The sequence below is a fragment of the Panthera tigris genome, chromosome A2, assembly GCF_018350195.1.
Source record: "Panthera tigris isolate Pti1 chromosome A2, P.tigris_Pti1_mat1.1, whole genome shotgun sequence".
NCBI lineage: Eukaryota > Metazoa > Chordata > Mammalia > Carnivora > Felidae > Panthera > Panthera tigris.
The window spans coordinates 76,607,833-76,631,023 of NC_056661.1; the positions used below are offsets into that span (position 1 = coordinate 76,607,833).

The window sequence follows — 23,191 nt, forward strand, 5'->3', positions numbered from 1 at the left end:
TCCAGCTTTCTTTTGGCTTCCAGTAGCATGATAAATAGTTCTCCATCCCCTCACTCTCAATCTAATGGTGTCCTCAGATCTAAAATGAGTCTCTTGTAGACAGCAAATAGATGGGTCTTGTTTTTTTATCCATTCTGATACCCTATGTCTTTTGGTTGGCGCATTTAATCCATTTACATTCAGTGTTATTATAGAAAGATATGGGTTTAGAGTCATTGTGATGTCTGTATGTTTTATGCTTGTAGTGATGTCTCTGGTACTTTGTCTCACAGGATCCCCCTTAGGGTATCTTGTAGGGCTGGTTTAGTGGTGACAAATTCCTTCAGTTTTTGTTTGTTTGGGAAGACCTTTATCTCTCCTTCTATTCTAAATGACAGACTTGCTGGATAAAGGATTCTCGGCTGCATATTTTTTCTGTTTAGCACACTGTAGATATCGTGCCAAGCCTTTCTGGCCTGCCAAGTTTCAAAGGAGAGATCAGTCACGAGTCTTATAGGTCTCCCTTTATATGTGAGGGCACGTTTATCCCTTGCTGCTTTCAGAATTTTGTCTTTAGCCTTGTATTTTGCCAGTTTCACTATGATATGTCGTGCAGAAGATCGATTCAAGTTACGTCTGAAGGGAGTTCTCTGTGCCTCTTGGATTTCAATGCCTTTTTCCTTCCCCAGTTTAGGGAAGTTCTCAGCTATAATTTCTTCAAGTACCCCTTCAACACCTTTCCCTCTCTCTTCCTCCTCTGGGATACCAATTATGCGTATATTATTTCTTTTTAGTGTATCACTTAGTTCTCTAATTTTCCCCTCATACTCCTGGATTTTTTTATCTCTCTTTCTCTCAACTTCCTCTTTTTCCATAACTTTATCTTCTAGTTCACCTATTCTCTCCTCTGCCTCTTTAATCCGAGCTGTCGTCGTTTCCATTTTGTTTTGCATTTCGTTTAAAGAGCTTTTCAGCTCCTCGTGACTGTTCCTTAGTCCCTTGATCTCTGTAGCAAGAGATTCTCTGCTGTCCTCTATACTGTTTTCAAGCCCAGCAATTAATTTTATGACTATTATTCTAAATTCACTTTCTGTTATATTATTTAAATCCTTTTTGATCAGTTCATTAGCTGTTGTTATTTCCTGGAGATTCTTCTGAGGGGAATTCTTCCGTTTGGTCATTTTGGATAGTCCCTGGAGTGGTGAGGACCTGCAGGGCGCTTCCCCTGTGCTGTGGTGTATTACTGGAGTTGGTGGGCGGGGCCGCAGTCCGACCTGATGTCTGCCCCCAGCCCACCGCTGGGGCCACAGTCAGACTGGTGTGTGCCTTCTCTTCCCCTCTCCTAGGGGCGGGATTCCCTGTGGTTTGGCGTGGCCCGTCTGGGCTACTTGCACACTGCCAGGCTTGTGGTGCTGGGGATCTGGCGTATTAGCTGGCGTGGGTAGGCAAGGGCACGGGGGCAGGAGGGGCCGGCTTAGCTCGCTTCTTCTTAGGTGATCCACTTCAGGAGGGGCCCTGTGGCAGCGAGGGAGTCAGATCTGCTGCCGGAGGTTTGGCTCCGCAGGAGCACAGAGTTGGGTATTTGCGTGGAGCGAGCAAGTTCCCTGGCAGGAACCGGTTCCCTTTGGGATTTTGGCTGGGGGATGGGCGAGGGAGATGGCGCTGGCGAGCGCCTTTGTTCCCTACCAAGCTGAGCTCTGTCTTCCGGGGGGCTCAGCAGCTCTCCCTCCCTTTGTCCTCCAGCCTTCCCGCTTTCTGAGCAGAGCTGCTAACTTATGACCTCCCAGACGCTAAGTCGCGCTTGCTGTCGGAACACAGTCCGTCCGGCCCCTCCGCTTTTGCCAGCCAGACTCGGGGGCTCTGCTTGGCTGGCGAGCTGCCCCTCCGCCCCGGCTCCCTCCCGCCAGTCCGTGGAGCGCGCACCGCCTCGCCACCCTTCCTACCCTTTTCCGTGGGCCTCTCGTCTGCGCTTGGCTCCGGAGACTCTGTTCTGCTAATCCTCTGGCGGTTTTCTGGGTTATTTAGGCAGGTGTAGGTGGAATCTAAGTGATCAGCAGGACGCGCGGTGAGCCCAGCGTCCTCCTACGCCGCCATCTTCCCTCTCTCCGATCTGCCTAAACTAGTTTAAAGTAGCAATACCATTTCTTTAGTCTTTGAATATATTTGATACGGGGATTCCAAGATACTGGATGTTGTGCCTTGCACTCATGGGTCTTAATACTATTTTGACAAATTTGTTCTTGTTTCTGTGATATAAAAAAGCATCTCTATGTGTCTTCTAGAAGAAGGGGCTTACTTCTAGATAAGGATTTGTGGGACATTGAGGAAGCGAACAAAGAGGGGAGCCCAAAGGTTGAAATAAGTGCTATTTTACAGTGAGAAATTTAGTTTATTCAGCCTTGAGTAAGTTCTGTCCAGATATTTAGATATTTATCCATTTAAAAATAAGTAAGGATTTAGTGATAATAACTATTTAAATAGATGGATTCCCTGATAGTCGTCATGTTTAATGAAGGTTGCTCAGCATTTGGAATTCTAATGTGTTTGAGCCTAATAACTTATACAGTTTAGTCAAAGGATAGTGACACACTCTGTGGTTTGGTTCCTGACTTCAAGTCAGAGTAGCTTAAATAAGTATGATGTGGTAGGCACAGATTTAATGGGCTTCCAAAGACGTTCACTTCCTAGTCCCTGGAACCTATGAATGTATTACTTTACATGGCAAAGGGACTTTGCAAATGTGATTAAGGTTATGGACCTTGAGATTGGAAGATTATTCTGGATTATCCAGGTGGGTCCATTCTAAATACCTGAGTTCTTAAAAGTAGAACAGGAAGGCCTAAGAGTGGTCAGAGTAATGCAGTAATGGCAGAAGAGGCAGCAGAGATTTGAAGTATGCAAGTACTTAACCAGAGTCGATGGCTTTGAAAATAAAGGAAGGGGGCCATGTGCCAAGACATGGAAATGTCTTCTAGAAGCTGGGAACTGTCCTTAGTTGACAGTCAACAAGGAAGTGAGGACGACCTCAGTCCTACAACCAGAAGGAACTAAATTCTGCCAACAACTTGAATGAGCAAAGAAACACATTCTCCCCTAGAGCCTCAAGAAAGGGATGCAGCTATGCCAACAACTTGATTTTATTAGCCCACTGGGACCCACTTTGGATTTCTTTTTTGTTTGTTTGTTTTCTTCTAATATTTATTTTGGGAGAGAGAGAAAGAGAGTAAGTGTGCAAGTGGGGGGAGAGGGAGAGAGAGAGGGAGAGAGAATCTCAAGCAGTCTTCATGTTAGTCAGCACAGAGCCTAGCGTGGGTCTTGATCCCATTAACCATGAGATCATGACCTGAGCTGAAGTCAAGCGTCAGATGCTTGGGGTGCCTGGGTGGCTCAGTTGGTTAAGCGTCTGACTTCATCTCAGGTCATGATTTTGTGGTTTGTGGGTTCGAGCCCCACATTGGGCTCTCCACTGTCATTGCAGAGCCCACTTTGGATCCTCTGTCTCCCTTTCTCTCTCTGCCTCTTCCACACACACTCTCTCTCTTGAAAATAAACATTAAAAAAAAAAAAAAAGTCAGATGCTTAACCAACTGAGCCACCCAGGTGTCCTCCACTTTGGATTTCTAACCTCCAGAACTGTAAGATAATAAATTAGTAGTTTTCAAGCCTCTAAGTTTGTGGTAATTGTTATGCAGCAAATAAGAAATTAATACATATAGCATCTGTACCAAATCAATTATCTGAAAGGAAAGTTGTTCTGTAGGAAAGAGAATGACTGATCTTTAAAAGTCTGCTCTAGGAAGACATTAGAGTCAAAACAAAGTAAAATATGCCCCCACTCACTCACCCACCCACCCGTAGTGTTTTAATGAATCATGTCTTTCCTCATGGAAGAAGAAAGTGCCAGAGTTATATGATTTTTTTTATTGGTAGGGAACAGAAAACTTTCTTATATGCAGGTACACAATGTTAACTGATGGTTTTAAAGTAGGCAGCTGCAGTGGGATCCTGCTTGTAAAATATGCCGCCTACTCTCCTGATATCATGGCTAGTGATACATTTTGTCCCCCTGTTGCTCTTAAAAAACAAGTAATGGCCTCAAGTCCTATTAAAGATTCTTACAGTCAGATAATTTGGGAATTAAAGAAAACTTTTTATTCTAACTATATTTATATATTTAGCTCTATGCTGGTGCATATGTTTTAAACCCTACTTTGTGCTTATCTTTCTTATCTTTAAGACTGTTTTAGAGTTATGCAGATTGATAAAGTTCATTCTTGGTCTTTGGGACATACATAGGTTGTTTTTCCCAGATCTGATTACAGATGTGTGGTGGAGTCTGGTTATGAGTCATGGGTAACCCATCACCTTAATTTCTAACAGATGTAAGAATAATAGGATCTCAATGCATGAGCAGAGTGTTTTCTATAAAGTGTCCTATTACGGTTAGTGGTTCCAAATCATGTTTATTTTAAACTATGTTCTGAGGAGTCCTAGGTATTTGGATGTAGGGATTGTCGAGTTTCTTGACTGATCCCTTAATTTAACTTTATTGAGAGTAATCTGCTTTTATCTTATTTATAAATTTGGGTTTGGTAAAATAATTTGTTTGAAAAAGTTAAATTGCTAAAAGAAGTTTGAAAATTGAAGTCATGCTATTTCTTGGGAGATGTATTAGATCATTGATTGAGTGATCTACAGAATCCAAATCTTTGCTTGGCAGAGACTTGAGGAAGAGTTATATCTTGGGACGGAGTGGAGAGCATAAATGGTTTAAACACATACCTACAGTTTCAAGAGTAATAAAATGGTGTTTTATTTGGATGTGCTGTATGATAACCTGCATCTTCCAGCTTGATCCAGTTACTTTTTGGGGATGGATGGCTATTTACGATGATGATCTCTTCCTTGGAAGATAGAGGAGAGAAGTAACCTCTCTGGGTTTTCTCCAGCTGTGATACTTGCTTGACAGAGGGTTAAGGATCGAGAGAATGTATTTTGCTTGTTTCTTTTGTTTTTAATGTTTGTTTATTTACTTTGAGAGACAGAGAGAGAGAGAGAGAGAGAGAATATCCCAAGTAGGCTCTGAGCTGTCAGCGCAGGGTTCAGTCTCACTGATCTGTGATATCATGACCTGAGCCTAAATCAAGAGTCAGACGCTTAATTGACTGAGTCACCCAGGCGTCCCTTGTTGCTTTCTTTAACAGGTTTGCGGATACTTAAGAATAGTCACCTAATAGAGACTTTCCACCTACAACTAAATAATGCAGTTGATATTTTAGAGTGCGCTAATTGTTCAGCAAAAATAAAAACTAAAAGGATTAGTTTAGAAGATTTCTACTGAGGGTAAATGACTTATGAATAAATCTTGTTAAATGGGTACACAGAGGCTACGTAATGTAATGTAATAACCAGAATAACAAAATATTCATCAAGTTTTCCTTCATCAAAGTAATACTCACTTTACTAACACTTGAGAGATTTTAAAACCTCATAAAATTATACCATAAAATATCTTAACTGTTCCTGCTATAAAATTAAAAGAACTTAGGCTTTGAAACCATCTAGACATTGGTTTAAATCCCATTTCTATCTGTCATGATAACTGTGTGAATTTCAACAAGTGAACTTCACTGTTAGGTTTCAAAGGACTGTAGGGTAGGTTTAATGAGTCAGAGTTTTTAGATTGCCTTTCACCTTGCTTAGCATATAATAGATCCCCCAAATATTGCTTTCTTCTTATTTTTCTTTCTTTAGAAATGGAAGTAAAGAGCAAATTTGCATGGTATTTTAAAGGTCACGTTGGGTATACATCTTCATTTGTGGTTGTGTTATGTTGTAACATACAAAAATACTTTTTTTTTTCAAAAATCACATACAGTGTACATTTATTGTGCATTTTTTTCTGATAACAAGATATTTAAATATTACTGTAAAGGTTTTCAATTTAGAGATGAGTACTGGAGGAGAATAAAAAACATTTAAGAATGGGTGCCTGGGTAGCTCAGTAGGTTGAGCATCTGACTCTTGATTTTGGTTCAGGTCATGATCCCAGGGTTGTGGGACTGAGCCCTGCCTTGGGCTCCATGCTGAGCACAGAGTCTGCTTAAGATTCTCTCTACCCCCCCCCCCCCCCCCACCTCTCTCCTTCCCTCTGCCCTCTCCTCTGTGCTCATTCTGTCTCTCTCTCTCAAATTAAAAAAAATTGAATTGGGCATATTGCATTTTCTGTTGACATTTTTCAAGGCTGTGTGTTTGTATAACTTTGTGGGATATCTCTAATTCTACATTTAACAATACTGAGTGGTTACTACTACTATTTGGATTTTAGTTATTTTCTTTAAAATTTTTTTTAAATTTTATTTTAAGTTATTTTAATTCTAGCTAGTTAACATACAGTATTATATTAGTTTCAGGTATATAATACAGTAACTCAACACTTCCATACAATACCCAGTGCTCATCACATGTGCACTCCTTAATCCCCATCTCCTATTTTACCCATCACCCCCATCTCTCCTCTGGGTTTTAGTTATTTTCTTTTAAATACTATGTTGTATTGTAAGTCTCCGTGAAGAGTATCTGGTATCTGATGGAAGATATTCTGTGATCAGGGGATGAAAATTAACAGAATTGTGTTTTAGGAAGTGGAAAATGGAAATTGTGAGAGCTTGAGGTAGAGAGACCAGGTCAAAGGCTGACATGGTGGTCTGAGTATTGAGGGCTTACACTATGATGATTGAAAAGTGTAAGTATGTGTATATTTAGATGCCATCACACACTGTCAAATCTAGAAAGATTTTCACTGAGCTTTGGGTTTAAATTAAAATTTTTTTTGCCTGATAAAACATGATTATAGCCTTTTTTTCCAGCTTTATCTCTCCCTGCTTACATATTCATAGTCTGTGCGCCAGCCAAATTGAATTGTTCCCTGGTCTGGAGACTCTGTTTTCTTGTTTCTCTGTAATTGCTCATGCTTGCATCTCTGCCTGATATACTGTTGTTGCCCAGAGGCTGTCAAAGTTCATTTCAATTGCTGTTTCCTTTCTGTAGTTTTTCCAGGTACAGTAGTCTCCCCCTCCCTTTTCTGTAGGGGGATACATTCCAAGACCCCCAGTGGATGCCCGACACCACAGATAGTACTGAACCCTATATGCACCGTGCCTTTTCCTATACATACATACCTATGATAAAGTTTAATTTATAAATTAGGCACAGTAAGAGGTTAACAACAATAATTTGAAAAGGGAACAGTTGTAACAACATATGGTAATAAAAATCATGTGAATGTGGTCTCTCTCAAAATACTTTGTTGTCCTGTACCCAGTCTTCTTCCTGTGATGATGAGAGATGATAAAAATGCCTACATGGTGAGGTGAACGACATGGGCATTGTGATGTGCTGTTAGGCTACTACTGGCCTTCTGGCAGTAGGGGAAAATGAGGATCATCTGCTTCTGGACTACAGTTGACTGTAGCGACTGAAAACATGGAAAGCAAAACTACAGATAAGGGGGTATTACTGTACATGTGCTCCCTTTCCTTTGCGCCCCATTGCTCTTTGTACTCTTAATTGTACTTAAATTTTGCTTGTGATATTGATGTTGACAAACTTGTCTTATCGCCACCACTTTTGTAAGTTTATACAACCCAAACCTTTTATGAAATGTTCAAATTTGGGCAGATGAGGGTTAAGTGCTATTATAATGGGCCATTTAAAAGTGCTTTAATGATTTTTTTAATGCTTCCGAGATAACAGACTTGCTTATGATAGTAATTAGGATTTTATAGTTCTTGCTGCTTGGCAATTTCGTTCAGGCACTTTGTGAATCTGCTTGCTAGATCCTGTGACATATGTTACCAAGTTTTTAGAAACATTTATGTAAGTGGAGAAGTTAGTTGGATTTCATATGAATAGTATTGATAGAAGAATACTGTATTTAAAAGTAGAAGCTACTCATACCTTATTTTTTGTATTTAATAATAGTGACGAAATATTTATATGATGTCTTTTATCATGTAGCTGAAAACTCAGCTCTTGTGGCTTTTATTATATCTGTTCTTACTTACTGTACCTTTGAATCATGGATAGGAAGAAGATGTTTTAATGAGGACGAGATATTTCAGGCAAAGTAGGTTTATCTTCAGTTGATGAAAATTCAGTTCTTTAACTTATCTTTTCAGAATTTGTCAACAGCCACCTCTGTGCAAGAGTGGAGTGTTGTCATGTTGGTCTTTCCCTCAGCGCAGATGGTTATTCATGTTTATGTCTTTGCACTTAACCTTTTTTCTGCCAGTTATTTTTTTTCTAGAAATTTGATGAAAGAATATTTCAAGACAGTTTTCTGAAGGCTAATTAGTCTATCCATTTCTCTTGATTAGAGAATGTCTGAAAGTTGGGGATTAGGGGGAGGAGAGGAGACCTTTTTTGGTTTTTAAGAACATCTGTCTTATTTTCATTTGGAAGTGCCACCTCTTTCTTCCAGCCAGTCTGCTTGACCCCTTAGATGTGTGCGAAGTGCTTGATATTCACTGCTTGAATTTTCTAGAATCCATCCTTAGATTAAGCCAGAATTATATTACTGCATTATATTATTGTTTCCTATATAGTTCTTTTTACAGAATTTCCTTGTAGTTTGATGCCTTTATTGTACTATGAGGAAAATTATAATCAGCCTTATTAGACTTCTTCCATTTTCCATAAGATCATTGTGGCCATTATTGTGCATTGAAGGACATCAATGACTGTATGAGACTTTGGTTGTCTTTTTTTTTGTTTTTTATGAGTTTTTTTTTTTTTTTTTAAGTTTTATTTATTTTTGAGAGAGAGAGGGAGACACTGAGTGAGCGCGGGAGGGGCAGAGAAAAATCCCAAAGCAAGCTCTGCACTGTTAGGACAGAGTCCGATGTGGAGCTCGAAGTCAGGAACAGTGAAATTGTGACTTGAGCCGAAACCAAGAGTTGGAGGTTTAACCGGCCGAGACCCCCAGGCACCCCACTTCAGTTGTCTTTAAAGTTGTAAAGGGGTGCCTGGCTGGCTCAGCTGGAGGAGCGTGTGACTCTTGATCTCAACGTGGTGGATTCGAGCCCCACGTTGGGTGTAGAGGTTACTAAAAAATAGATAACCTTAAAAAAAAGTTGTAAAAACATTGTTTAAACATTATGTACTTTCTGAGAAGATCCACGAAAGGCAATGCAATTTGGTCTCAATATTAGGAATACTTATCACTTCCACTGAACAGTAAGAGGATTTTTATTTAATTGATGCTAAGAGTCATGTAATCAATCCCTTTTCTCTCTTTATACGATCTTAGAGAAAATATAGGGACAGTTTTTGACTCATCTCTTGCAAGAATGCAGGACTAAATGATAAGCATTTTGCATTGTATGTTTCATACCAGAGCTAATTTAATTTTTTTCCATTCTTTTAATCTATATTGCTCTGGTTTTATTATTTTTTCATTTAATTGTGTCTAAAATTGTATGTTTTTAAAAGTTGTCTTACAGTCTTCCTCAAATAAGGCAGGATGTAAGGTAGCATTTACCAATTTTGCTTTCCTACCTTCTTAGTAGATTTTTAGTTTTGGGTTATATACTTTTTTGAGGATCTTAATGAATTTGTAGCTCTTTGCTCCAATGAAAAAACACACATTCTTGTACCCATGAATATACCTGTGAATTTCATATATTCATTAATTTTCTAAACTGCAGTCATTGTTTATCTGGAATATATTATTTGGCAAATGTTTTTCTGTAAGGTGGCTATATCTGATCACCTGTACTGTTGTCTTTATATATTTAAATTGTATTCATAGCAGTCCATTTTCATTAACAATAACATGTTATGATTAGTTCTGTGAGTCAGTGAAAATGCTGAAAGGAAGAGTGATAACAGAAGATAATATCAATGTTGTTTGAAAGAATTCTTAGTGAAAAGGTTAATAAGAAATGTTCCTAGGGTTGAGTTTCTTGCAATACCATTTTGAAGTATTTATTATCAATGTCACTTAACTGTTATAAAACAGAATAGGAAATTAAAGTTGTCATAAATTATCAAACAGTAGCTGAATGTTCCCTAAATTGTGTTGATGGCACAAAGGAAATTATAATAACAAAGGAAAATGTTTGACTGAAACCATCTAACTTGAGTGACATCTGTTCAAAAGATGCACCAAATATAGTTTTTAGTATTTTCACTGCAATTATTTTAAAAGTAATTTAAATTTTTAATTAATTAATTAACTTATTGCCATTTTTAAAAAAGTAGGCTTCATGCCCAATATGGGGCTTGAACTCATGACCTTTAGGTCAGGGGTTTCATGCTTTATCAACTGAGCCAGCCACGTGCCCCTTAAAAGTAATTCTTAATCCCGTATGTATAGTGTTACATTTTAATAGAAGTTTTATTTTGAAATGAGAAAAATATGCAAGTATAGTATTTGCCTTTAGGTCAAAATAAGGTAACGTTATAACAGACAGTAGCTGTGTAGTTTTATACTTAACTGGGTATTTTGTATGAATGAAGTAAAAGTAAGTAGCACTTTAAGTGTCCTGTTTCATATTTGGTACCATTTTATCTTCTGAGTGGATGATTTTTAAAGGCAATGTTTTCCCTAGATAAGTTTTTTAAGGAAGTAAAACATAAGGAAGATAGCCTTGCCTCCAACCCTGTCTTACCTCCTACAAGCAGTGTGGAGGAGAGCAGGCCACCTACTTCTCTGAGCATGTTTTCTTATCCCTAGCAAAAGTGTCAGCAGGACTTCCCTCATTGTATTGGTGTGAGGATTTATAAGAGGAGAATCTAAAGAATTAACACAGCAGCTCATTTATTTAACACATTAAGCATTCAGTAAGTTTGGTTATGATTATGATTATTACTGAAAGGTTTCTCACAGGGAAAACTGAACACTGAGGACTGGGATAGTGTGTGGACTTCTGGAGGGAGAATAAATTTCAGTCCTATTTCGGTTTTCAGTGCTATAGGTCAGCAAGCCTTGTAACAATATACCTAGTATACGCCAAACATTGTGCTAGACACTTTTCTAAGCCATTGATATTCATATTTCCATAATTAATTTGCTCCTAACATGAAAATAGTATAGGGGTGATTAACAACTAAATACAGTAAAAAGGAAATGCCTGGGGAAGAGGGGACCAGTTAAGTCATCAGGTCATCAATTCTCGAAGGGCCAGCTAACTGAATGAATGTAGGATTGTGGACAGCCGTGCTCATTCACTTAAGCAACAGCATTTACTGGGTGCCAACAGTGCACTTTCTTGACCATGCTGCACAAATAAACCCTCATCTCTCACTCCCTTACCATGTTTGACTTTCCCTTAGCACTTACCATCATCTGTAAGTTCACTGAAAGCCCAGCTCCATCGGTTCTTATCCCTACAGCTAGTACATAGTAAATGCTCAATAAATACTTCTGGAATGAGTGAGTGAATGAATGAACGAATCAATCAATCAATAAAATTTTATTTCTTAGGAAGTGAATGTCCTGCTAGATTATAATATATAGAATTCAAATAAAATTTTATTAAATGAAGTAAGCTTAACATTTTTTACTTCAGGAAGGCATTATGGTCTGAGTTCTGAGCTGCTTCTATATTTTCATTGATCAGTTACTTGACTATCTGTCACTTTGATACATAGTCCATCTTCAAGTGTTTAAAGTAGTCATTCTTAAGTTTTAGCACACAAATCACCTGAGAGTACCTATTAAAATTTACAGTGAGAACTGCAAACACAGATATTCTGATTCATAAAGTCTAAGGTGGAGCCCAGAAATCGGAATTTCAAACAAACACCGTAAAAGATTCTGATATAGGTGGGATACATTTTGAAAAATACTCTCCTAAACAAGATACATGGGGTCAGAAATTTAAAAATTGTTCATTTCAGTTTCACTAATATTTACTGATCAGTTAGTATGTATCAGGCACTTATTGGGGAAGTATTATTAAAGGTTACAGTAGTTTATAGACCATTATTATATCATGTATCCACATGTATCATGTGGATTAAAGACAGCTTTTTTTAAAATAATTTTTTTAATGTTTATTTTTGAGGGAAAGAGTGCACATGTGTGAGTGGGGAAGGGAGAGAGAGAGAAGGAGAGAGAGGATCCCAAGTAGGCTCTGGGCTGATAGCAGAGAGCCCGATGTGGGGCTCGAACTCACGAACCACGAGATCATGACCTGAGCCAAAGTTGGACATTTAACTGACTGAGCCACCCAGGTGTCCCAAGACAGTTTTATACAGTTAGGTAGCTACAGTTTGCTAGCATTTTGTTGCTTGTAAGAAGTGATAGTTGGAAAAAATGTAATAGCAAAAGAATGACTCCAGAATTGGGAAAACGGTTAAAGTGTACACTACGTAAATTTGATTTGTTACATTTTAACCTGTTTTAAGATATTAACAATATTGGGGTGAAACATATATCATTGGTTCTTCTTTACGCAATCAATATACAATATGTGCAATATACAGCATATGACAATGGGATTGTATGTAATACTAATGGCTCCTGTATATATAAATCTTATGTATTTCTTACTCTTACAGTCTGTGTCTAATGTGGACAAGACTCTCATTTGGTTAGCATTAACATTTTAAAAATTTTATGTTAAATTAAAAAATGTTCGTTTTGCATCTATTACTAGTATTGTATGTCCATAGTTGTCTGAGTGGAAAGCAATTATCTGTAATCTTAACAATAAGCTTAACAAGGTTCCCTTGTCCCTTTTACTTTCCACCGTGAAAAATTGCTGGATGTGCTTTGGTAGTCTACCTTGCTTAATGCCTCTCAGAAATATATGACATACTGCTTTCATGTAAGCAGGGTGAGGAAAATGACCTCAATTCCAGATACACTCTGCTCTCCTCCTTTATCTTGCCTGATGCTTCAGCGTTTGATAGTGGTAGGAGTTGATATTGGTGGCAGTGACAGGAATGACAGCACTTTTTACCACCTGCTGGTGGAAGTACAAAGCTGTCATGCTTGAAAGCCAAGGATACAGCTTATAGAGGTCTGTTTAAAAAAAAAGTGTGAATAGAAGGGTAGGGATACTTAGGATTATTGCCACACATTATTTTATCATGAGCAGGGGGAGAAATAATTGTGTTTTAAGTTTGCTCAGCTCTTTTTCTCCTGCAAAAAGTGAATGTTCTTTAATAAGAGGTGATAGCTTTTAAATTAAGATGAACCCAGTTTTCCATTTATTTCTCCATCTTAGTACCACTCTTTTCCAAACACTTGTGAGTTGTAATGTCCTGATATTCTACTTTTTCTCATGCAATATGTTGTTATGTTACTAATTTTTCTAGTCTGTTAACTAGGGTTTCTTTTTAAAAAAAAAATCCTTTCATTGTTCTGAATGCCTTTTACAAAAAGTCAGTCTTCAAATTAGTTTTCTTCTGTGAACTCTAACCCACAATTGTGTATTCACATTTCACTTCTCGAAGAGCTGAGCATCTCCGAGTATTTTAGATCTTTTTCCTGCCTTGTCTAGGTTTAATTATCTCCTCCCCCACCCCCACCTTTTATATGGTCTGAGCTCCATTTTCCCCTAACATTTATTATTAGTCATCTCACGCTCAGCTTTCTTGAGTTCACTGCTGTCCCATAGGAGGCTTATGGGAGTACGTACAAGGACCCTTTCCTGAGATGTAAAGAAAATAAGTTCCAGAAGTTTTCTTTAGTTTTTTTTTTTTTTATTTCTCCTCTTACTTAGTGGAAAGGGAGAAAAAATACATTATTTTATGTTTTTTTCTTGCTTCTTCTCTCCATTTAGAAAACGTGTCTCAAAATTTGACAGGTTACCTTTCCTTCCTTTTTCAAGATAATCTTGAAAAATGTAGCTTGAAATTATTATAGAAGAGGGTTTATGTATTTGATACTTGTCATTGTCACATTTTAGAAATACTGCTAAATGTTTTTTTAATTAAAAAAATTATTTTTGTGCAGCCATTAACAAAGAATGAAGGAGACATGTATATAATGACTTCGATAGATATTCATAATTAGGAATAAAAGAGCAAAGGATGATTTTTATATTTTCTACTTTATGTACCTTGGCATTGTCCCATTGTTTATAACTTTATAATTAAAAAGTTCCTGAAGAAGAAAATATGCATTCATTGGAAAAATGAATAAACCAATATGCAAAATATGAACTGGATATTTTAAAACATTAGTTAGAAATTTTTATTTTGAATAGTTATAACCAGAACTTTTTTAAAAAGCCTTTATTTATTTATTTATTTGAGAGAGCACATGTGCACATGTGGGCGGGGGAGGGGCAGAGGGGCAGAGAGACTCTCAAGCAGTCTCCACGCCTAGCATAGAGCCCAGTGCAGGGCTTGATCCCACAAACGTGAGATCATGACGTGAGCCAAAATCAAGAGTCGGGTGCTTAACCTATTGAGCCACCTAGGAGCCCCATAACTAGAACATTCTTGAATGTTACTTATTTTACTTAATTGAATTTTTTTGTCCTGCCAGAAATGTTTTTGTTTTTTTCCTCATTATCCATGTACTTTATGCATAACATAATTTAAAAGTTCTTAGATCATTGAGGAGAGTCTAGTTTCTTATGGTCCTTTTTTGGCCTTCATTTTTAATTCTTTAGTTTCTTATGCCAGTTGTTTTATTAACCAGTGACATACCATACCCTATTGATTCTGTGAAATGTGAAATTGCCTGTCACATCTGTGTGCTCCTTTCTTTCCACAGCCACTGCCAGCACTTTTTGACAGGCCTTTTGTTACCTGCCCCTGCGATGGCTGTGGCTTCCCATCTTCTGTGTCTTTTCCAGCCAACAGTTTGTTTTCTTAGCTTCCTATTTTGTGTCTTACCAATCAACCATATCTACATATTGCTGATTGATTGATTAATTGATTGATTTGTAGCCCATTTATCATTGTATTATTCCCCTGCTCAGGTATCTCTGCTGGCATTTAAAGCCCTCTTTCTGGCTTTTGGCTCCAGTTTAACTTATCAGATTAACTTCTCACTACTGTTTTACTTTTCTTGTAAAGAGAACAATTTAGTCTTTCCAGATATGCTTCAATAGCTTTCCTCAACAGTGCTTTTATTTGTATTGTTCTTAAATCCCACACATTTCCTTTCTTGTTAAGTCTGTTAAGAACTTTACTTTTTTCTAAATAACATTTACTGCATTCTGCCTTTTTGTAGGTATTGCCAGACTTTTAACTACTTGATTCTATATTAAACTTCCAGGGTAATAGCTTTATTTTATATGAGTATGTGTATCTGTCCTAATGCCCTCTACATTGTAAGGATCCAAGTTTAATTGAATTACAAATTTACAAAGCTTATTTAAATGTATCATCAAAATGTAATGAAACTCAACATTTTATTGACTTGGGAAAATAGTTTTCAAATTACTGTGTTGAATAAAGCCTGAAAAACACCTTTTTTTCTTATCTTTTAGGTTTTCACTTTTCAGTCTAACCTTAGGTAAATGAGGAGTTTGGTTTTTAATGCCCAGGGAACTTAGATTTTGCTATCATTTCACGGCGGGGGGTGGGGTGGGGAGGGCTTCAGAAATAGACCACGTACCTAAAATTTGACTTGCCATGGTGAAAAGTACAGAAATACTATGAATGGCATTTTTTAAAAAACATAATAGTAAATTCTTACATTTTCACAATAGGTTTGAACATCTTTTGGGACTAATGCTAGAATAATAACCTCCTGAAACTAGCAAGCAAAAGAGTTCCATATCTTACTGAGCTCATAGTTGATTAGTTTTTAAAAGAATAGTTTTTATTTAGATAGTTTTGAAGAATTAACCCAGTTAACTATATATAAGTTGATGCCACTGTCTGTGATTTTTGGCATATGGGTTGAAAAATATTTTATGAAGGGTCCCATGTTGAGTTCACTGTTACCTCTATTGCTTTGGCATTTACAATTTTCATTCTAACATGAAAAATTGGCATTAATGCTTTTTTCCATAAAATTATTAGAAATGCAGTGAAAAACATACACATTTTGATGAGGTCCATCATGAGAAAAATAAAAGTATTTTACCTTTTCATAGAACAAACACCTAATGAAAAAAATTGTCTAAGCTTCTCATTTTCTCATTTAAGCTAAGGTCAGTAGTTGTAAGCATATTTGCGACTTGTTTTCAAAAGCTGAACCTTTGGGGCGCCTGGGTGGCGCAGTCGGTTAAGCGTCCGACTTCAGCCAGGTCACGATCTCGCGGTCCGTGAGTTCGAGCCCCGCGTCAGGCTCTGGGCTGATGGCTCGGAGCCTGGAACCTGTTTCCGATTCTGTGTCTCCCTCTCTCTCTGCCCCTCCCCCGTTCATGCTCTGTCTCTCTCTGTCCCAAAAATAAATAAAAAAACGTTGAAAAAAAAAAAAAAAGCTGAACCTTTAACATAAATATTATTTTGGTTTACATACTACATACTATTTAACATTAGAAAGCTTTTAGAAGTTGTTTGGTAAGTCTGAATTTTCTTTGTTGTAAATCAGTGGATGTACTTTCGTATACCTGAAAGTTCATTACAGGAGGATAAAAAATGCTTGTTAATTGTCTGCTCTAGTGTCAAGTGTAGAAATAATAACAGTTTAGAAGGCAACATTATAATATTTGCCATTTATTACTTATTTTGTTAGGTTTCTTATTACAGACAACAAGAGGGCATGAAAGCAGTTTAGACAAATATATTTAAAAATATCTTTAACCGCGTTCTTTGGCATGCTTATAGACTTGAAGATTAAAAATATTTAAAACACAAAGGGTTTCTCTTAATATGAAAACTCTAAAAATAGTCTAATTTTTATTAAGATTATAAAATTGAAAACAATTATAATTTATGCTTGGAAGTTTAAGTATAAAATTAGTTTAAAAATTTTTAATGGCTATATTAGGAGATATTCTGTGTCAAATACGTTTACTGAATGAAAAATTTTTTAATATCTTAACAATGAAGAATTTCTCTAGGGTCCCCAAAATGTCTTACTTTCTTATGGTACATTTTGTTAAATTGAAGCATTTCTTTAATTTCATAAAAGTAGAAAACAAGGCAGAAGGACACTGTACCTTTGCCATGATTTGACACGTTAACATTATTATCAGAAAGAAATCGCTTATTAAATTTCCCATGTAACCTCATTGAATTCAAGCTATTGCATGGTGCTCACTTCCCAAGGGTTAAAGTATTCCATAAACTTCATTGGATCAATCTCAATCTCATTTAATTACATAAAAGTTATATATTATTGAATTGTCTGATGTAAAATTTTATTTAAAGATGAAGTGCTGCTTGATTTAATGGATACAGTGGTAAAAGAAATAGAATAAAAAACTGTCCAGTTAATTACTTATAAGGTAGCAACTACTATATTAGCCTATTTTTAAATAATTTATTGCTATTTTCCTGATATAGTCAGTGATGATTAGCACTCATTGACAGATTATTGGATTATAACAGTTGGAAGATATTTATTTGATATGAGATTCCCAAACCTGTTTTAGTAATTTTATATTTTCCAGCATGAATTGAAGAGGGCAGAATAAAGATTAAAGTTAAATTAAGTGGTGTAGAGTAAAAAATTGACAAGGTTTATTGTCGCTTTAATGATTTTAAGGGTGGAAATAGAACTATTGTATTTTGAAACATTTGGAAGCTACTATATATAGTATAGGAACTAGTATAGGAACATTGTGTAAATCATATTACTCTAAAGTTGCCATGTATCTACAGTTAGAAATAGTTGGCTTTGTGAATCTTCTCTACAATGATACAAAGTTTTTTTTCCCAGTTTATTCAGATTTTAATAGTTCTGTTTACTGTTGTATGAATCCAGACCATTTGGCTTAGACTCCAGCAAAGTGAGGAAGAAAGAGGCTGGTGCTTTAGTTTTCTTCCTTCCCTTTATTGTCCCTTTATTTGTATGTTATAGGCATAGTGCCCTTGATCTTAGAAAATACGTTTCTCTATCTCAGAGTGTATGTACAGGATTGTTTCTTGGTTGTCAGATTTTAAAATCCTGATAAATCCTACAATTTCCTGCATTCAAAAAGCAAGAAAAAGGATGAAGTTTCACATACAGTTCATTATTTTTGATTCATCAAATATTACACCAGGTAGACTATACCAGAAAACTTAATAGAGTGATACAGAAAATCCTGAATTATTTTGATTGCTTGGAGCCCATAATTTTTGTTCTTATGTTAAAGTGCTATTTCACTTGTCATCATATAAATCTACCTATAGTTTGTGGCTTAGAAACAAATACACTTTATAAAAGAAAAGAAAAGCAAAGATACCTGTGTCAGTTACGTTTTAAAGTTATACACTGTTTTAAGGCTATGTATTTATTATTTAGAAAATATGACTTACATGAATATCTTCTGATGGACATAATATTGACAAAATATACACATGATATTACTTTAACAAACTGCCATGCAACAAATACATTGTAATGAAGAAATTGAATATATATGACCTAATCTAATCTTGACATTTACATTGAAAATTTACAACATAACCAATACTTAAAATGTTTTTTTCTTATATTTGGCAGTAATTTCATTTTTTTACAATTTAAATTTAAAATTTCTGAATGTGGGCTTAGTGAAACTTAGATGTTTCCCTAGTCTGTGACAACCTGAGGTACTAAACATTTTTCTCTTATTTCACTATCTTCAAAGGTAAGTTTTTTGTTTCTCTTAGGATCTATCCAAGAATTGTGTATTACAGCATTGTTAGGCATAGGATCAGCTTCCACTATGGAAACAACTCTCTTTTTCATTTTACTTTTCAAGACCTTTTGAAATTTTTGTCTAGTGAATGCATATAATAATGGGTGAAATATAGTTGTTCCATAAGCCATGACTAGAAAACATAACCTTAATTTTACTAAAAGGTCACTTGGGCCTAAACATAAAATGGTGGTATTTAAGACAGAAATTGGTGTCCAGCAGAGAAGAAATGTAGAAATAATCAATAAAGACATCCTGAAGACTCTTTTTTGCCTTTCTCGTCGTTCGCGGTGTCGTTTCACAGCTCGCCGGAGGGCAATTATTACAGAGACCGAAGTTCTTACACCAAAGACTATGTTTCTCCCACCACTGCTTTGTGACATGTCTGTAGTCTCATGTTGCGTGGTTAGAGAAATTGTCTTTTTCTTTCTTGCTTTCTTCTTCTGCCCCGTTGAAAATCTTGTGCCTATTCGAATGTTAAGAGCCTGAAGGATTTTGGTGTATGTGATTAACATCACTATGACAGTGAAAAAGAATATTGGGATCTGTACTAGCAGGTGATAATACATTCCCAGTTCAGTGTAGTATTCATTTGTACTGACACACAAAAGTGTCTTGTTTTCCCACGTATTTCCACTTTGAAGACTGAAAAAATTTACCTCAATAAAGGGAATCAGGAAAGAGAAAAATGAAAAAATCCAAATGGATATCATCAGCATTGCAGCTCTGCCCATTGTCAGAATCCGGTTTGCAGGTTTTACAGAGATGTCATACCTGTCCAGAGTGATAGCAAAAACGTTGATTGCTGTTGAGACACTTGCAAAAGATACGCAGGCCTCATGGAAACAGCAGATGAGAGCAGTGTTACTCTCCAGTGAAAGCAGAAGGATGACTATAGTTAGAGGGATACATCCCACACAAATGATGACATCAAGTACATGAAGATTCATTGTAATAATGTTACTGACCGAGTTGATTAAGTTGGATTTCATGCAGTAAAGGACCAACACGGTGAGGTTGCTGCCAAGTCCCAACACAATTTCTAACATAAGAAATCCGGTGAGAGACACTTGAAAGCTTAATGGATAGGAAAGTGGTTGGTACATATTGGTGTTGACGTCATCAGTGTCATCTCGCACTGTAATGTTAGATTCAGACTGCATGTTGATTTCCAGAACGGGAGAAAAACACATTCTTTTGGAGCAGTTGGTGTTTTCCCTAGAAAGTGAAATAGAATAAACTCTTTGATATTTGGCAATTTAAATGACGTATAAAGCATGTGTTCCTTGTTAAAAAAAAAATCTTTTTATTGTGTACTTGGTTTAACTTTAAACTTTCTAAACTGTTAACGGCAAAGGTAGAGTTAGGAGACATTAAGGTTGCATTGTTTCGATGTAATAGGAAGTTGGCTTCTCCCTTTGAAGATGACTGTGTGGGGAATACTCCTATATTGTTCAGAATTTCTTAATATTCTAAAAAGATAGTCCTCATTTGGGTTTTTCAAGCTTATTGAGATACAGTATATTTTTGTACAATAAAGCTACCCACTATGCAAAACTAATTTTAGCCCGGTGTTTTAAGATTTCATCTTAAAATGTTGTGAGTAGGTGGGTAATAAACGCTATTTTAATATGTTCTGGCATAATTAGTGTAGGTGTAATTATTCTCGTGAGGTTTCAAATGAACAGGACGAGTGTTCATTTAAAATGATTAATGGCACAGAGCACTAGTTGTTTAAAACCATTTTGTCCATGTTCTTGGTTGAAATTCATATTCATGAGTCAACAGTGTGCTTGGGGATATTTGGGGTTATTTCCCACAGAAGCAGGCAAATGATAAATATTACATATTTCGTAGTGAAAATGCTCACCAAACTTTATAATGGACAAACTTAATGTTATACAAATTGGATGAAAAAGGACATTATGTTAAAATATAACACCACAAAACTTGGTAAAAGAGCTGTAAATCACTCCAGTGAATGATTTATTTTGTGACCACACCCTCTCATGTTGTGGAAGGAGGAATTGAAATTTAATATCTTAATAAGAAATAACCATTTTTGGAGTGGTTTAAAAGAATATATCTCTTGATTTTATTTGTTCAAACAGGATTTTTAAAGTAAAATATGAAATTTTAGGGAAAAGGGAGTATCTGAAGCCCATTTTCTGAGGAATCTTTTAAAGTTACACATCCCTGTGAAACCTTTTGTATAAATCACCCAGTGTGTATAATCTTGAGGAAAATTAGAAAAACAACTCTTTTGCTAATTCATTTAAATCTGTATTTTAATGTATAGAGGTTTAGAGTAATTTATAAAAATAATATCTGATTTTCTGGGCTAATAGGTCAGGAGTGAGTATATTCAGTTAAAATATAAAATCAACCAACTATATTTCACATTTCAAGTACAGCATTTTGACTACAAAATCAAAATTGAACATAAATTATAAAGGCTATATTATAATTTTCCACATTCATGTTAACCTTTCACGTGATGTAACCTCTGACAAGTTTTAGAATACAGTTTTATTTATGCATATTATTTTAGGGGTGATGTTTCAGAATCATGAATGATAACATTATTAATTACTCTTGAACTTGGTATGAAGTATTACTTAGAGGCATATACTCCAGTAAGTGAAAGTCTTAGCTAGCACTGAAATCCTATAAAAATGGAGACTTCTAAGTGTGCCAAATTTTTGGAACTGACAGATGAAACATCTTTGTCACCTCAGTGACATTTAGAATTAGATAAAGCAGACATGCCAAGTTAGACGGTAATTAGCTATGGTGCATCTCCTCTAGAGCAAGGTTGTTGTCTTTGGTAAACGGTAAACAGCGTGGTGCATGCATCTTCTGACCTACCTGTTTGCTGTGGCCGTATGGGCCCTTTGGCTCACCACGGCAGGTTTTCACAAAGTGATACATGATGTCATTGACAGATTTTGACATGAATTTTTACCTGACAACAGTGAAGTAGCTGTGTTTTATTTCATGTCTTGTAGAAATTCTTTCATTTTCTCTCCAATACTTCAAACTGCATGAATTGTGACATTTAGTTGGCTGATGGATTTCTAAAGACCAGTACAAACATTTGTATTTGTTTTGCCTTAGAAAGTCACGACCAAGAGAAACTTCCTCAAATGGTAGGAATTATATTTCCCTTTGAGGGAATATGTGATCGTGTCTCTTTATTTTCCAGAATATGTGAAAACAAAAAAGGAAACATACGGTTTCTAGCTTCTAAAATGTACTTAGACATCCTTTTGTTATAAATGTAAATCTGTTTCTATAGCAGTCCTCATTATTTTGAAATGATTTCTTGATCACATAACTTGCTTTATATTCTAAATCCAGTCCATGTTCTTTTGATAAAAACCATCTGCTATTTAATTTGATTTGCTTTCATTAGAAGAGGATACATAGTCATAAAACTTAGATGGGAAAATCCTTTAGTAGTAATATCAGCTGCTGTGAATATCTGAATATTTAGTGCAGAAAAGACTTGGATAAAGCTTCATTTAGCTTGCTGCTAATGTGTGGCATTCTCTTTTTGGCAATCCGTGTCTCATTGTTTCTTCAGGAATCAGCTCCACAATCCTGGTATGTTAAAGTATAAACTCCCCCTTTAAGAAAGCTCACCATTTTGTTTTTAGGCTTTTGCAGTCAAATTGTTTTTCTTTTTATGTCTATTTTATAGAGCTTCTTCTTAGGATGATTACTGTCGATGTCTTGTATCCCGGCAGTAATGTGGACCTGTCTTTTCTGGTTTTAACTCCTTACTGTCTTAAATGCATATGTTAGAAGAATATCCTGCAGTTTATGGTTCAGTCAGCTAGGGAGGTGCTTGATCAGATGCATTCTTCATATTGTCACTTGTAAATACTGAATTAGCTGCCGTGGGCCCTTGTGAAAAAGAAAAAAAGTGGTTAAGAAATAAGGTTCCTAATAATTTCCAATTAACTCAAAGTTACTTTAGTTTTGTTTACTTTAGCACTGTACCCAGTATTTGTTATCAAAGTAAGCAAACTGTATTATTAGAGCCACAACTCATAAATAAATTTAAGGGTTTCTTTAAACGAAATTTTTTCTTTTCCTAACAGAGATTGCAAATACTACGTTATTTGGTAACAGAGGTAACATTATAAATACAACCATGAAAGAAAAGCTGCATTTTTAAAACTAATTTCTGCCCTCATTTTAGAAGCTAACCTGTGTTTTAGGAGATTATGAGCAATTAGCATACACTAAATATACTGTCATTCTCTCATGTCTTTACAATAAATTCAACACTATTTCCTACTGGAAAACATTATAGCTTGTTTAATTATTAGCACCTGGTTTGAATTTTAACTGATTAAAACAGATTCCATGATAAGATAGTAGACATTTCCACTGATGAATTGTTCATGTAGTTGTAATGTAAAAGGTAATGCAAAATGTAACTGCAAATCAAATAA

At 36.0% G+C, this 23,191-nt stretch overlaps 2 protein-coding genes across 2 annotated transcripts in view; one reads left to right on the forward strand and one right to left on the reverse strand.

Moving 5' to 3' along the window:
- COG5 (component of oligomeric golgi complex 5) overlaps nucleotides 1-23,191 on the forward strand; it is a 312,502-nt gene that overhangs the window by 63,961 nt on the left and 225,350 nt on the right. The window lies entirely within an intron of this gene.
- Nucleotides 16,849-22,968, reverse strand: GPR22 (G protein-coupled receptor 22). The gene has a single exon (XM_042964406.1). It carries the CDS (start codon nucleotides 19,919-19,921, stop codon nucleotides 18,620-18,622), a length of 1,302 nt encoding a protein of 433 aa, XP_042820340.1. The 5' UTR covers nucleotides 19,922-22,968; the 3' UTR covers nucleotides 16,849-18,619.